The 17,040-nt window shown below is 34.5% G+C and overlaps 1 protein-coding gene across 1 annotated transcript in view; it reads right to left on the bottom strand.

The window, feature by feature from the left end:
- Positions 1-4,663: 4,663 nt before the first annotated feature.
- The window catches only part of tup (LIM1_Isl and LIM2_Isl domain-containing protein tup), a 65,251-nt gene continuing 52,874 nt past the window's right edge, over positions 4,664-17,040 (bottom strand). Inside the window, exons 3-6 of the mRNA XM_017909875.1 lie at positions 13,874-14,178; positions 7,006-7,307; positions 5,830-6,036; positions 4,664-4,996 (exon numbers count right to left, since the gene is read on the bottom strand). Of these exons, the coding sequence (XP_017765364.1) occupies positions 4,763-4,996; positions 5,830-6,036; positions 7,006-7,307; positions 13,874-14,178 (1,048 nt within the window). The 3' untranslated portion in view covers positions 4,664-4,762. The remainder of the gene's footprint in view (positions 4,997-5,829; positions 6,037-7,005; positions 7,308-13,873; positions 14,179-17,040) is intronic.

Raw genomic sequence — 17,040 nt, 5'->3', positions numbered from 1 at the left:
ACACACACATATATATACACACAGTTCATGTTGGATATATAGTTATGTGAGACATTATTTAATATTTATATGTATTTAGTATGTTCTTGTTGTATGTATAAGATACAATTAACCAATAACACAAATGTTCAGGCAGTAAGGGTTGTCATGAGTCAAGATGTGTGTGATTTATATGTAATATAAATCACTAAAAGAAATTTGAATGTTAATTACGAAAGTTGGAAATATTGTTGCTGTAACTTTTTATACACTGTCTTCTATCTGCTCAATAGGCTTCAATTTCATAATCGTCGATTAAATTCCTCGATTGTATCTTATTTATCGATACAATTGTTGCATTTATTTTTTGTAATTGTAGAAGCCTTAGCATTATTGATAAATGATAAAATTTAAGATTTGAAATACTATTTTTTATGTGAATAACTATGTTTTTCTACGCATATACCTGATTCACAGTATACTTTGGTATAGCAGCTTACAGTGCATACCGACTTTTTATTTTATTTCTGTTTTATTTTTTATTACAAGTTATTTTAGTTCATACATTTTGCAATGTACTGCGTCTGAAGTCGATAGATGTCTAATGTACCAATGTTAATGTTTTACAATAAGTCCTTTATAATAACAGTTTATTATCCTTCCTTTGCTTTGATAATGAAAAATATTACTTTCTTCTTGGTTCATCTTAAATTAAAAAGTTTTTTTTTTTTTATTATACACATTGATTAGAAGACATAATTCAAATATTTTTTGTATGTCTCCACTTTTCAATACTCTTACAATCAACAATATAATTTCAATAAAATTATATATGATAAATTATATATTTTTTTCAATAAATATTTAATATGTACAATATTTATAAGGAATAATTAATGTCATTTTTAACGAGTACTTAGCTTGAGCAAAATTTATTATAATACTTTTGTCAATAGTTAATTGTAAAAAGGATTCATAATTATTTAAATAAAATATAAAATTACAATATGTTATGCTATTTAATTATTACAAATCCTTCTAATTTTTATGATTTAAAATTAAATTAAAATTAATTAAACAAAGTTCTACTCGTTTAATCAAATATATAAACATGTTTTTTTTTAATATATGTAGTTAAAAATAATAAATAACTTTGTCTTTTTAGATGAAGGATTCACTAACCGTTTCAAGTGTGTCCAGAATTTTTGAAGTTACACTGCATAGAAAAAAATGCTTTCAGGAAGTTATAAGGAATCGAATCGGTCATCGTAAGTTGTAACAAAATGTTAATAAATGGAAGCGTTGAAAATAGGAGAAAGTTATTTATATGCTATAAGTATTGTTATATACAAAAAGCCAGGGTAGTATAAAACTTTCAAAATGTATATTTAGGGACATGAGGTACGTTATTAAATTGACAGACGAATGGTTTAATTGGACAGTTTATTACGTGTGCGCCGGTATAGAAATATTATACAAATCCGAAGACGATTCGAATAGATTACGAAAACTTTAGGTCTACGGTGTTCTCCATTTCGAAACATGTACATTACAAGAGGAGTGGTGGTGGAACGATTCTATACAAACATCTAAACGAATCACCACTAAAACGAACCACTAATTAGCGACAACGAGGTTAGGGAACTGGGGAAAGAGTAAGGTTAAGGGACATATTTACAATTCAGTGCGTTCCCGCGTTTGCATGACGTTCCGCACACTTTGGTATTAATCGAATGTACAGTATCTGCGTTTACAATATGATTTGTTACAACGTAAAACGAAAGGGAGCGGAGGGGGTGGGGGTAATGTGCTATCGTCAATATTACTTGCATTTTTTTATGTTTTTTTTTTTAAACCCTTTATACGTGACTTGGCTATTCGTGTATTCAATATTATGAATTAGCTGCGCCCGGCGGTACATCATGACTCAGATTTATAATGGACACAATTATATTTACAGTGTGAAATGGTCGTTCACGTTTTTCTTCTTGGCAACGATGCGGTCGAATGAACAGAGTTGGACATTTCTTCGCCACTATTTTTACTTGATGGAATTACAGTTTTCTTTCTTTGTCGTCAATGACATCATAGATGTCGTTGGCGGTAAATTTTAAATAGTACTTGGAAATTATATAGATAATGTTCCTGAAGCGATGAATTCGAACAAAAGTAGTTGATCAGAAAACTTTTCCAAAATTATAATAGGCAAAAGTGTTATTTTAATGTAGCCACAGTTATGTTTTATTTAGTTAGAATAAGTGTCCCTAAATACTTATATGATAATTATTTATTAAGACAGGTAATATAGTACGCGTTATATCTTGCAGATGATAGAATGAATTTCACTTGTATACGTTTTTCATGCCTTTTTATTAATGTTGGTATTAAATTTTTATTTCAATGAACTGATTACAAGTTGTAATTCTTTCCAATTTTGTTATTCTAGAGATCAATATCCAATCGTATCATTATATTATTCGTAATAAAATTTTGAAATAAAACTGCAATACCATGATTTTAAGGAAAAATAAAAAACATTACGTTATAAAGAAAGCTATCGATATGAACATTTTATTTATCACAATGAAATATTCTTTTTATTTAAATTTCTAACTTTTATTTTCGCAGATTTACAAACGTGTCCAACTCTGTTTACGACCTTTCCTCGTCGTTCTCTCTTTCTCTTTGTCTCTCTATTGCGTTAAAAACATTCTTTGGTCATTCGAACTGGCTGCAATGGAATTCGGAAAATGAAAAAAAAGATAACCATCGAAAGCACGGAGGTACAAAAACTCGAATTATTATTTCTCAATCGCTCCACTTCGGCGCAGAACAGATTTTCATGTACAAACTCGATCGCTTTTAATCAGTCAATCAATCAATCCCTTTAATGTTAATGCAAACACCTTGACCTAAGGAAACTTCCCTTTTTATACTTATTGCACCCCTTCACCCGCGAACGATACACTGAAATTGGATAAACAATGAACGAAACGAATCAGTTGCCTTCCTAAATTTATTAAATACTTAAATAATCAAAGTTCATGCACCTAACGACGATTCACGAATTCACGACTGTCGTTCGCGGCGGCCATCTTGAAATTAATCGATCACAATTTTATCGACTCACAACTTCAGTGCACAAGGGCGAATCTCGTTTAAAAATATCGATATAATGGTAAATTAACTCGACATATCTATATATATCGATCTATATATATATGTAATCAACTTAATCGTCTTTTACACAATTTTCTCTCGCACACTTTGGAAATTACGATAATCGCGTTCACAAACTTGTCCTTAATTCGCAAATTATTCAATCACTTTTATCCCACGTGGAGAAATCGATTTACAGGGGTGTGTTTTACTCGAAAATATCGGCGCAGTGTTTCACATACCCTTTTCCTTCGTCTGTCCGTTAAATATAATTTTTTGTTTCGCAACAAACGAGCAATTATTAGATCGACAAAATACGGTTTGTCGATGTCGTTTGTGTACCATTATACATATTCTACCTGAGATTTCTCGCGAACGTTCGCCATTGAATTTCACTCGTTCGCGATGAGAAAGAAAAACGTTTAATTGCGAAACATCGAGCACGAGGCGTACGATTTGGTTAAATAATACGTCGAATGATTATTACTAATTTTTTTTTTATTTGCTTTTCAGATACGCATGCTCCTGTCTATAGATCGTAATTACAGTGATCTTCGATTGTTTCTCGATCGTTGAGATGGTCAATTCGAAGCGTTGCTTTGAACCTTCGATACTTTAAGCTCGTGTTTTTGCAAATCGTACACGTTCATGCAGTTTGCTTCATTTTGTCGAAAACATCGATGTTTCTTAACCCTTCCGCGCAGAAATTTAATTTTTTGGAGATAATTGTAGAATATATTTTTAAATGTATTAATTATAGCATACTTTTGTTGGAGGACATTATAAAATTATAAAATTTATAGCTATCGGTTTGTAATTCATTTCAGAAAGTATTTCCTGAAGGATAAAAAATTGATTTTTATTTTGTTAGGTGATTTTTGTAACGCTTTAATTATAACAATTCTTTTAATCCTTAATAATCTAAGAATTCTTTATATTAAGATGATGACACATTTTTCAGGTATTAAAGCAATTTTTGTAACGTATAAAATTATTGTGTAGTTATATAGTATTATTAGGGTACTTAAATAACTTCACAATGATTCATAGCTATCTATTTGAGTGGACCTCGTTGTGAAAATATTAAAAACTCCTCTTAATCACAAGTAAGTCTACACACAAGATTCCATTGACAAGCATCAATTATTTTCAAACTTGTCTCTCTTCTAAAATGATATAATCATTGTTCAATTAACTACAACGATTCTATAGACCAATGATAATCCTGCACGATACTCATTTAACCAATAAATAATCCTATCATCCCACATAAGAAAGAATTAGATGAATCCACGATGAGACTGTCTCATCAAACCACGGAATTCAGGTACAAGAATATTCCATTTTAAAAGAGAGTACATCGAATTAAAAATATTCGATTGAAAGAGAAGATGGTCGATCAAAACATATTTCATCTACATCTCTCCTGGATGATCGAATTAAGCGCGGAAGGATCAAGCTTCCTTTTAGAAAAGCTAACACTCTTCCAACTGATTTCTGTTCCGTTTCCAGCCGTTCGTAATCACCCCTATTTGTTCTCGCAGACTACGATTCTCTTCAAGCACTTATTGAAAGAAGACCACGAAGAAAGCGGACACTTTCGTTCTGGCCACACTGCACAACACTATGGACTTCCTGTATCGTGATGAAGGGAGTCACTGTCACTTTCGAGGTAAGTTACATAGCTATCCGTGCTGTCAGGGTGTTGTCCCATGTCTGGGCCACTGTTAGGGTGGTGTGGACCAGGGGGTGGCAGAGGACCACCACCCCCGCCGCCTCCACCGTCGTTCATTGGCCCGCCAAGCATTCCCGGCGGTGGTAATTGTGGTGGTCCGCTGTGGAGATCGTAACCGTGCATCTGAAATTAAATATTTTATATATTTAAGACTGAAAGCATTTTCTTGCAACTGAAACGTCGACAATGTTGCGAAAAAGATTGCAAGTTAAGGGTACTATAGGTATATAAACGCCGAGACGCTGTTGAACTTTGGTAATTTCGATTGATGACACCAATTTTTGGATTTGAGGCAATTAAAAATTAATTTTGTATTCTTTCGGTAGAAACTCGAGAATTTCGTAAGTACATGCTTTGCAATTGACACTTTTAGTAGGGGGGTACAGCTGTCCAATATTATTTTTATTATCAATGGTTTTCATTATTTGTTAACCATTTTTCCTTCTTTTTTATTATTACTGTAATTTTAAGAATATTTAGAATTAATTGAGAAAGAAATTTTTATAGGAATTTAGTTTGTAAATTTACTATAACAGAAACACTAGCCTTATATATAAATCAATGATGAAAATTTTCATATTCTGGATATAATCTATTTTTATTAAACTTTATATTGAAATATTGAAATTTTGGTTGGAGATTGTTAAATTTTGCTACTGCAATGCAGATTTCTGATGATAATTAATAATTGTGTACAACATCCTTTCAAGATAAAGAAATTTGCAATTATAAAATATACCTTGCTTTAAAATATTGGCAATTATTTGTTACACAAAATTTTTGGAATTAATTATTAATTATTAATTACCCATGATACTTTCACCACAATTTGATATACTGACAATTTGTTGTATAAATTAAAATTGGATAATCAATTTTAAAAATTGTTCAAAATATTTAAATTCAAATTTAATGTAATTCTAAGAAGATAATAATTTTTGGAAGCAATTAATTACCTGTGACACGAGGTGATGAAAAGAGGGGGTGTTAGGATCTAGCCTGTCTAAATCAGTGTGCAAGGCAAAGTCTGAAAGAGCTTTCCACGGTGGTTGATAAGCTTGTACTTCCAGTGGCGTCATTCCTATGGAGCTCTCGTGTCTCACGGGGCTACTGGCCACCATGGGAATTCCATGCATACCGCCAAAGCCTAATTTACGGCCATCCTGCAACATAATGTACCTTCGTTCGTTAAATTGCGGCTTCGAACGCAAAGACCAGTATAAATGATACATTTTTCCCATCGTTAAATGTAATATCGAATCGATATTTTCTAACAAAAATAAGAATTTCAAAGTACAGTATTAAATTTCAAAGAAATTAGAAATTTGGATGACCAAAAACAGTTTTCACCAAAAAAGAGTGTACTTATAATCCATATAGGAAATAAACGCAGATAAAAATTAACAGCAGCCTACAAAACAAGTCTAGCTCTGCCAAAAAAGAAACTGCAAAAGTAAAATAAGACGTTGATCTGTATCTAATCAGAATGAAATCAAAATTCCAAAATTCCTAAGCACAGTTTAATTTGAAATAACTATTGGATACCTTTGACTACCAAAATCTTTAAAATTCATGATTCGTATTACAGACAAGTCTGAATGGCTTTAGAAATTAATACCAAAACTAGCTATGATTCCTATGATATACACCATATAACATACACAAACAATAATAATTAAAATGATAAAATAAAAAATAAAAGGAGAAAGGTTTCTGATTAGAATTTTTAATTGTATTGAAATTTTCGATTAATATCGTGGTGAGCTAATAATTTTGCATAAATAAAGAAATCAGGACCAATTGAATTGCTATAGTCATTTCAATTTTTATAGGTTTTTGATTAGAATTTTTAATTGTGTTGACATTTTCGATTAATATCGTGGTAAGCTAATAATTTTGCATAAATGAAGGGATCAGGATCTATTGAATTGCTATAGCAATGAAAAATCACTATTGATCTTGTCAAAAAGTATCTGAGGAACAGAAAGGAATATGAAGAGTCTGAAACAAGTCATTCTGACCCTTTTGACAGTTCCAGTGTTCCAACCCTGGAGCTGTCACAGTTCCAGCTACGTATAGAATATTAATTGCAATTGCAGTGAAATTGAAAACTCCAAAACTCGAATGCTCACCTTTTCCTGCATCTGCTGCTTCATGGCGATCGTCTTCTTCTTGTCCTTGCACCGCTTGTTCTGGAACCATACCCTGATCACGCGCGGACTCAGGCCAGTCATCTCGACCAATTGTTCCTTCATCAACGCGTCCGGCCGCGGATTCGCGGCGTAGCAGGTCCTCAGAGTGTGAAGCTGCTTCTCGTTCAAAACGGTGCGAACTCTGGTTGGCTTCCCGTCAGAGCCACCACCGCTTTTATGGCCGCCAGATCCTCGAGTACCACCCACGCCAGCTTTGTGCGACCCGCTTTCAGAACCGGAGTCTGCGAACAAATCAACATCACGATTATTCGCGTCGATCTTCTAGTCGAGACTTCATTTTTTCTGTGACAGTTCCGGCCCGCCCTTCCTTTCCCTTCGTTCCATGGCTTACCGCGAGAAATTTGGGGTATTTTTACAGCTATATGGCACACGAATGACATGGCAGGTGTACTTTATCGTTCAGACGAAGGTATTTTCGTTGCTTTTGTTGTAATAGCGAGTGAATTAAAGTGGATTTCGAGTTTTAGAGGTTTTAGAGGAATTTTTTGAGCAATATGAACGTCAATTCCTATGACTGTTGATGAGTTGACAGAGAAACTTATTTCTCAAGAATTCCAAATTTTATGCTAATTTAAAGTGTAACTAAATATACTATATTTAAACAAATTTCTGTGAAATTAGAATAAAAATAAAATTTAGTGTACATGACTTTCATCAGAGGTAATTGTATATTTTTCAATTTTGCTATGCATCTTAATTTTCTTAAGATAGTGAATTTGACAGTAATAGTAAATTTTTGTGAGAATAGAATAAAAATAAGATCATCGTTACTTCCATTGAAAGTATCTGTATAGGTTCGGTAATTGCAAGAATGAAATATGCGAAACCAGTGATTTTGACCGGTAGCTACAGTGTTGAGAGGCTGAAGTATAATAATGAATAAGGAATAATCGCAGAGGTCTAAGGGAGCGTTGCTCGAATGGCGATTCCCGTTGTTTGCTTTCAGCGGCTATTGCCCGATCCGATTCGCCGGTTGTTTGGAAAAAAGCCAACTTCTCGTGAAGAGCAGCGGGACTAAATCAGGAGAATGCAGAGTAGAATGTCCGGCCGCGACTATCGTCCTAACCGGTCCTGCAAAACGTTCTTCGCCAGCTAATGGGAGATCCGGATAGTGGTTCAACATGGCGGATGGAGAACGCGAAGACGAACGCCTGCTGACTATTCGAGAGGCCAGAGACAATATTGTCGATGAGCAAACTTTGGCCACGATTCCGTGATCGGTACCAGGCCCCGCGAGAGAGATCTAGAAGGCCTTCGAGAACGGCTCCCTAAGATCGAGCACGATCGAGAAAAGTTTCGAGTGTTGGCGTTTACTGGGCTCAGGCGATTCACGCGAAACCGCGCGCAAATTTCGATCGAATTTCGGAGAATTGTGAACGCGTACATTTGAAGGAAATAATTGCAAGCGAATAGTTTTGCAAGATTGGGATATCTATTCAGCGTCTTCCCACTGTTTTCGATATTTTCACAAATTTCCAATATTTTCACAAATTTTCAATCATTTCTAAGTTCACTGTTTTCACAAATTTCCAATAATTTCCAATATTTTCCAATATTTTCACAAATTTCCAATATTTTTAGAAATTTTACATCATTCCTAAGAAGTTCACTGTTTTTACAAATTTCCAATAATTTCCAATATTTGCAATATTTGCAATATTTCCAATAATTTCCAATATTTGCAATGTTTGCAATATTTCCAATAATTTCCAATATTTGCAATGTTTGCAATATTTCCAATAATTTCCAATATTTGCAATGTTTGCAATATTTCCAATAATTTCCAATATTTGCAATGTTTGCAATATTTCCAATATTTTCAATAGTTCCAATAATTCCCAATGTTTTTAAAAGTTTTCAATAATTTCTAAGAAGTTCACTATTTTCACAAATTTCCAATAATTTCCAATATTTGCAATATTTGCAATATTTCCAATAGTTCCAATAATTTCCAATGTTTTTAATATCTTTGATATTTCCAATATTTCCAATATCTTTCTAATATTTTTGCAAGCAAAGAATTAACGTCTTTTAGAGTTATATTTGTCCTATTAAACTTCCATAAACACATTTTCTTCAATTTTGCAATCACTTCTTGTACAAGATGTTAGAATTAATCTAACCTGTAGTAATAATTTTGGAATAAGCGACTTTTAATCAATGTTCAAAAATAAAAGTAGAAATGTAGAAATCGTCGATTCTATCTTGCTCAATTTTGCTAACGTTTTATAGAGAAGTATGCAAAACGTTACTTAAGTGTTCCAAGTCATCTAATGATTTCCGGTAAATTATCTGATAAACGGAATGTTGTTCCAACAACTTCACTGTATTAAAACTAGTTTCAATACCGTTTATATGCTTACTCAAAATTTACATAATTCTACTGCATACTTCGCTTAAGAAAAAATAACTGCCATAATTCCAACTGTTCATAGTTATTTTTCCAGTACTAAGCATTTTCAGTCTGCGTAAGTTAGGAAAAAGATTATTTTACAGAAACTTCTTATTTTTCAACGATTCCTTATATCCATCCCCAAATATATATTATTCTACATTTATGTTTGGAAAAATTAGAACAATTATAATTATTCCTACGATTAAAAACAACAAATTAAAACGCGAAAATAAATAACCTAACTTCACCTCTCTTACTTCGATACATTCAACACTCTCCAAGTAAGTCAAAAATAACAAAAAAATGAATTTTTCACTTCCTTCGTGTTACTTTTATTTATTTTACGATAACAAGAAATAACAGTGTATAATTACTTATTATAATGACAAAATATATATGATATATGACATGATATGATACATAATATAATATAATATAATATAGTTACTTATTATAATGACAAAATATATATGACTCAAGGCACTTTCATAATCAGCATTGCGTATCACTCTTGCCACAATATCTCACTTAACCTTGCATAACGTCACGAAACACGTTCAAAATCATATTCCAAAGAAGCAGAAAAAGTGAAAGAAATATCATCGAGTCTCTGTCTCGTCGAACGCTCATACGTTCCTCCTAATATCTCTTTTTCCCTTTCAACTACCGTTCTATGCGCTGAAAATTCATCAACACCCCATATCCATGTACTACAAGCTTTATCTCATCCATTATCATCGGACGAGCAAATAGAAATTGCCCGATATTTATGTCGAACCTCTCTACAAACCGGCGAAGGATATAAAACGAAGAGGAGCGTTCGAGTTTTCAGGCTCAGCTCCCTTGTTAGCCGCATCGATCAGTGAACGGACTCCTCCGGAACGACTGCACCAGGAAGAAAAGAAAAAGAAAAGGGAGAAAAGAGAGGAAAAGAAGAAGCAGAAGAAGAAGAAGAAGAAGCACGAACCTTTCGGACACTTTTTAGCCGACCAAACAGCGAAACCCATATGTAAACGGCTGGACGAGGGACGAGCGTCGAATTTCATTAACTCCCAATTAACGAGTAATAAGTAACTCGTGCCGCGATAAGGATCCAGTTTCCTTGGCGGTGTCCTTCGGAAGGATTTGGTAGCCGCACGAAATCGAATGTTTGCGGACGGTAAGACGAAAAGGCAACCGAGCAAACGAAATCCTGCGCCTATTTTTGCGTCCTAACCAAATAAGCGGCCACAAAGGAAGAACCGCTCCAGTGAGAGGGAAAAAGAGAGAGCGAGAGTCCAGACGATTCCAGGGTACCGGCGAATGTGAAAACTGATAGAAGAAATCGGCTAAAGTGAAACCGATTTATTATTAACGAGCGCGTTGCGCCATTTATCGCTGTTTGCCAACTCGGCGCGGTTCTCTGTGCAGTAACGGCCTCCGTGGCGCTAGTTGTATTACGCGGGTTTGCCTGATTAAATCTGCGCCTCTAAAAAGGAACGTCGCGTGGCGTGTATCTTCATTTCCGAGGTACAATGAAGACACGATTATGCGATTATATTTAAATCGAAAAATCCCAAGCAATCACGAATCAAAAATTTGGTACTTAATATACCTGAATTTAGGAACTTACCGTGGTTATGTCTGAACGCAGATAAATAATATAAATAACAGCATAGATGAACAAATAATTCCGGATATTAAACCAATTAAGCCTCAAAAACAAGTAATTTGTCAGGTTAACCGACAGGTCTGAGCTTCTAAATAATATTCCTATATTTCCAAAGTTCTTTAATAATTATAACATGATTCCATATGAACCAAGAATCCAGAGGTCCCCACGGGTGATAAAATCCAAACACGTATCTATGGCAAATGGTGCCCGATCTTCGCGAGACATAAAATCGTCAGACTGTAGCAGAACGTTAGCAACGGTGTGCAGTAGGTATATACGTGTATCGGTGGACGGCCCCGTCCATTAAAAGCGAGGAAAAAGGAAGCGACTGCCGAGCGCGGAGGTGAAGAAAAAAAGTTGAATAAACGTCCATAAATATAAAAAGAAGAAATGAAGGAGATCGTGCGTAGTTATGTGCCACGGTAGTTGGCAGAGAGGTGCTACATTTGACACCTCGGCTCCTCTGTAAAGAGTTGTCAAACCACTGGCCGTCGACTCTGCCTTGGCCCGTGGGCTTCGCGCGTCGGGAAAAGACGGTTTAGGCGAAACGATTTCCATATAGGAAGCCAAGTGACAAACATCATGGAAAATACGCTGGCTCGCGACGATCCTACGTGAAATTGTTTACGCGAGAATTAGGAGACGTGCGTTTCACCTAGGCCCTCTGTCCTCTACTACACAATTTCCAATTATCACCGATTAACCCGGCGTCGTGCCACGTCGTTAGAACGAACGTCCAAATGTAATTTATCTTGGACTCGTGTAAATAATGAATTAGTGATAGTGGACACGAACGCGTATGGGTAATCAGCCATCGCGACTTCTGGCGTTTTCCATGCGACTCTTCAGTGTCCACAGGCTTTCCTTGCACGCGTTGTTTCCACCGGTTAACCGGCTGTTTAGAGGTTGTTTAGAGATTCGTTTGGTGGCGCACGGTAGCCTACGCTCAATGGATGCGCGAGAGATCTTGTGGGAACCGATTCTATAGTTCGTTTCGACTTTCGTCGTATTTATCGTGGCCTTGTGGTTTTTAGTTATGAGAACGATAGTTGGAGGATAACGAGTAATAACTGGTGTATTTATAATAGTAAGGAGTAACGGGTATTCCGAATGGAATAACCGTTGGTGTCTTTTGAACGGAGTAACAGTTACCTAGGTAGTTTGGGAACAAGAGCGACTGAGATATGTAAGTAATTATTATTTACATTATGCGAATTTCATATACAGATGTGTCTCCCAAGATTCGCGATAGTGTAGATGAATAAAGGAATTTGGGGTTAATCCAGTTATTAGGATCCCAAAATTATTAATTTTGCTTGTCAAAGCTTAATGTTGTCCGTACTTCAATGACAGACTAATTAAAATCATTCGTTCATTCAGATAAATCGAAATATTAATTCTATAAATACCGAGTAGATAATTATTGTTAATGACCAAGAAAAGATTCCAAATTCTTTAACCTTTCAAACAAATCAAGTGAAGAAGAGAGAAAAAGAATATTTTATTCCCTAAATAAATACTAAACATAAATAACCTTGGCATTGATAAATATTTACTAGCTATTCAGAAAGGTAAATAACCTAGGAATTATCTCAAATTATCATAGAGATCAATTTATCTTTTCCAACAAGTTAAAGTCACCTGTCAGCAGAGTCATCTTGCCTAAAATTCCTAAAATATTACTAATCAACGCACGATCCTAACTTTATCCTTCACTGAAGACTATTAACAGGATAATGAAACCTGGCAAACTTTGAGAACAAAATATTCAAACTCAATTCAGACACCTTCTCGAATTAATAATTCCTCTATCGATGATCTAGCTACAGTAGCTACTCCTGTTTCACATCAGGTTCAGTTACTCCAACCAACGTTTGCTAACTTACCAAAGGATAAACTGTGCAACGTAATTAAATTACTATCATCTCGCGAGCCTTATTAGATATTTAATCCATCCGAGCGAGACAGTACGTGCTCGCATATTAGGTCTAGCTCGTGGAACGCTAATCCCTTGTAATCCCTGCGCGTAGGAGGGAAGTGGTCAAGCCTTTCGGGTCTTAACTGCTTCAATTATCAACACCTAATTATGACCGGTGATCCTAATACAACACTGTTATATCAGAAGGACCCTTTGTGCTTCCCCTCGGCGAAGTCCCTTTCGCAAATTTGCCCTTTGTGCCCTGATAGTCCGTGTCCAGACAATGTAATCCGCAAATAGGTCGGGCTCACGTCGACGTGATAAAAGTCAGGGTACGGTTATCCTATCAAACAGTCATTTGCGGAATATCGCGCTGTGTCAGGTTCATCTTCCTGGATGTTAATGTCTCTGTGTAGGAGGTAATAGTAACGTGAACACAATTCCGTTATTTATTCTTCCACTGAGACCTACCCACGTTTTAGGTGTTTGGGAATGAATGAATTTTGCTGTTCCATATTTCCATGAAACATTTAATCAAAAGTGGATAGTGGAATATAGTAGAATTATAGATTAGTATGCTGATGTGACTCCTGTGATGTTAGCCAACTCAATTTATCAAATCTGCTGACTAATTTTAAAAAGTCATAAGCATTACTAATGATTCTAAGATAATTATATCAGTTCGTACTACTTGAAATCGAATTTTGCTATTTTATGTGTCTCCTACAGCGCATTAGGAACACTTTTAGGGCACCATTTCCATTTTTCCTTTGCTCATCGTGAAATTGATAAAGAAGGAGATAGGTAGATGTTTCTTTACCTGATATCGAGCCATCGTTGGGGTGCAGATGGTGATTATTATTCATAAGGGACGCGTTGTTGTTGTTCTCACTTCCAGGAACGCCACCAGGCCCCGAGCACAGCTTCCCGCCTTCTAGGACGTCGTGATCGTGCCTGCAGAAGAGGCCATCCTGTCTCAGGGCGAACTCGTCGCCTGGCATTAGCTGCCTCATGCAGGCTGAACATCGGAAGCACTTTATGTGATAAATCTTGCTCCTTGCCCTCATCACGTAGTCGTCCTTGCTGAAGCATTCGCTGCACTTGTCGCACTTTGTCCCGAACAACCTGAAACGAATTCCCTATGCTAACCATTCTTTCAGAATCTCGTTTTCGATCGTGCTTTGTGCTCGATGGGCTCGACAAAGATCATCTATTTATCAGCAACTATTGGAGTATCTTTGATTATCGAAAGGAAAATTCTTTGCTTATGAAAATGGCCAGTTTGTGGGGGTTATAATGTGCTTGAGATTTGGAGGAGTAATTTTTCTAGGTTAGGATTTGTTAATAGGGGTCATGTAAAGTCCTCGAGAAATTGACATAGAATTTTTGAGGTTATGTGAAGATTGGGGGCCATTATGTGAACTTAGGAGGCCATGTTTGTTTCGTTTAATTAATTTGGTTTTATAAGTATAGGAAGTTGGCTAGATGTAGTGGTGTTTACAATATTTAATGTTTAAAGTTTTGAGTGGTATAAAGAAAATAGATGGGGGTTATATAGAATACCATAAATAAGAAAGATTGAAAAATATTAAAAATTTTTATTTAAATGGTATTGATTATTTCTTATGATAGGTAAATTGCCTGGTAATGGAATTAAATAAAATGAGTTTATATACAAAAATGGTTATTTATGGAATATTTATTTGTGAATATTGTGCCTAATGAGGAACGAATAAAAAAGTTTTAATATTAGTGGGATTTCTATGTACCAATATGGGTATATTAATTTTTGTATATTGAGTAAAATTAAGGAAATTTCTTATTTCTAATTATATCGAATTATATTGTGTATAATATTTTATGTCCTTTTTTAATGTATATATTTCTGTTAATTATATAAAGAAATATGTATAACGGATAACGTACGTTGTAATAATCTTTATGATAAATATTCTACCTTTGATAATGCCTTTTTACATTCGTTTGTAACGATTTTAGCGTGACAGTGACGTATTTATGCAATTTCGGAGTTCCATAACCAATAAAGGACATAATAGAATTCGCCAATAAAGGAGAACTCAACGCTGTTAATCAATTGCGATCCTCTCTTGCGTCATACTTTGTAAACGTTCGCTAGATTCAATGTTCTTTGTATGCCTTTTTGCAAAGAGATGACACAGGAATAATTTTAACTAAGAATTTTATGAAAATTTACAAAGTGACATCACTCTAAATATATTAATTCTGTATGGATAATATTTCCCGAATTTTCAATTTATTATTACATTCCTTATAAGCCTCCATAACCGAAATTTCATAAAGATGGAAGAAATTTCTTCTTTGGAAGCTTCAGAATTAATTGAAAAATCGAGTCACGTGATATCGACTTTGTTATAATTAATATTATACAATTTACGTAATTTATGTTATATTATACACAGGACATAATATTAACTATAATTTATTATAATTAATAATGCAATTTGTTTAATAATTTATACCGTTTATTATCATTTATTATGCATAACATTATTTATCATTGATAATGCTGTGCTATACACGCGATATTAGTTTCACTATTGCCAATATTCCGCAATTTATTATTCACTGTCATCAATATTGCACTGCACACAGAACACGATATTAATTCTAACGTTATTAACATTTAATAATTTATCATTCATCGTCAGAAACACCGTACCACGTAATTTCAACGAATTTCCAAATCTGACAAAAGTGCAGAAAATTATGCTCGCAGAATCGAATATTGCCAACAACCGGATTAAACCTGACGTAACAATGTACTGCATAATTTATCCTAACTCGCGCCAAAACATTCGAAATCCCACTAATTCCACTAAATATAAAGCATCGAAATTATCACCTTTTTTTCCCCCCACTCAGATTTACCGGCAAATTTATTTATTGTCTCCATTTGCGTCCGACTTGTACGTAGTACGTGTTTCCGCGAAATTCCGCTCGGCCGCCGGATCGAGCAGTTAATTATCGGTTTTTAAGCTAATTGTGCTTGCCTGCAGCACTTCGTCCAGTTTCTCCGAACGAACTAAATTGCATTCATTAGCGATGCTTCCTAAATTGTCGAATTTTATTAATAAAAAGTTTCGTGCGATACATAATTCCGGTGGCAGTGCAGTTAATTATCAGTTGCTCGAATAATTATATCACGGAGTTTCGTCGATAATTGACTGAAATAGGTACTGCAACATCGCGTTTTAGATGGAACATGCTTGTTCCACGATCCCTTGGGACAGAGGGATGATAAAAATCGGCGATGTTCGCGGAAGATCGACGAAAGATCGATGAATGTGAGTCAAAATGATTCAGGGGGAACAATCGGTAATTTTATTCTGCTTTCATTTTTAGGGCTATTTTCATCGGTAGATGGTTGTATTTTTAGTTCTGATCTGTAGTTGGTGTTAGTAATTTATGAATTAGATCGTTTAATTAAAGATTCATGGAGAATGTTCAGAGACTGAATTTTAACGAAGATCAATTTGGATTAAAATGGAAGGTGTTGTGTTATTTTATTCAAACGATGAAATTTTTAGGTTAGATTATTGTGACATATAATAAAATTATTTTGGATTTTCATCGAAATTTATAAGAAGACGAAAGAAGTATGGAATTATGCGATATTCTTTTTTGGAAGATGATTTTAACCAAACGTATTCGAACCTCGTAAAAATCTATCAATTTATTAATGTTTCACAAATTTTAATTAGTAATAATTATTATAGAGGTGGATGAGGAAATCCTTGTATAAAAGAATTTCACCTAACATTTCCTTGACATGGTCCATTAAAAATTCTAAAATTTACTATTCAGATGACAAGCAGAAACTTTGAATGAGAAAAATAACTAATTGCTCTCAAACATATTCAAACCATACCTAATGTTCCTCACACCTATTAAATCTTCATTAATAATTACTCAAATTTTAATTATCACTCGTGATCTTGACAACTG

This window comes from Eufriesea mexicana, unplaced genomic scaffold (genome assembly GCF_001483705.2).
Source record: "Eufriesea mexicana isolate 0111107269 unplaced genomic scaffold, ASM148370v2 scaffold49, whole genome shotgun sequence".
In the NCBI taxonomy this organism is placed as follows: domain Eukaryota; kingdom Metazoa; phylum Arthropoda; class Insecta; order Hymenoptera; family Apidae; genus Eufriesea; species Eufriesea mexicana.
This window is presented reverse-complemented; position numbering and strand designations above follow the sequence as displayed.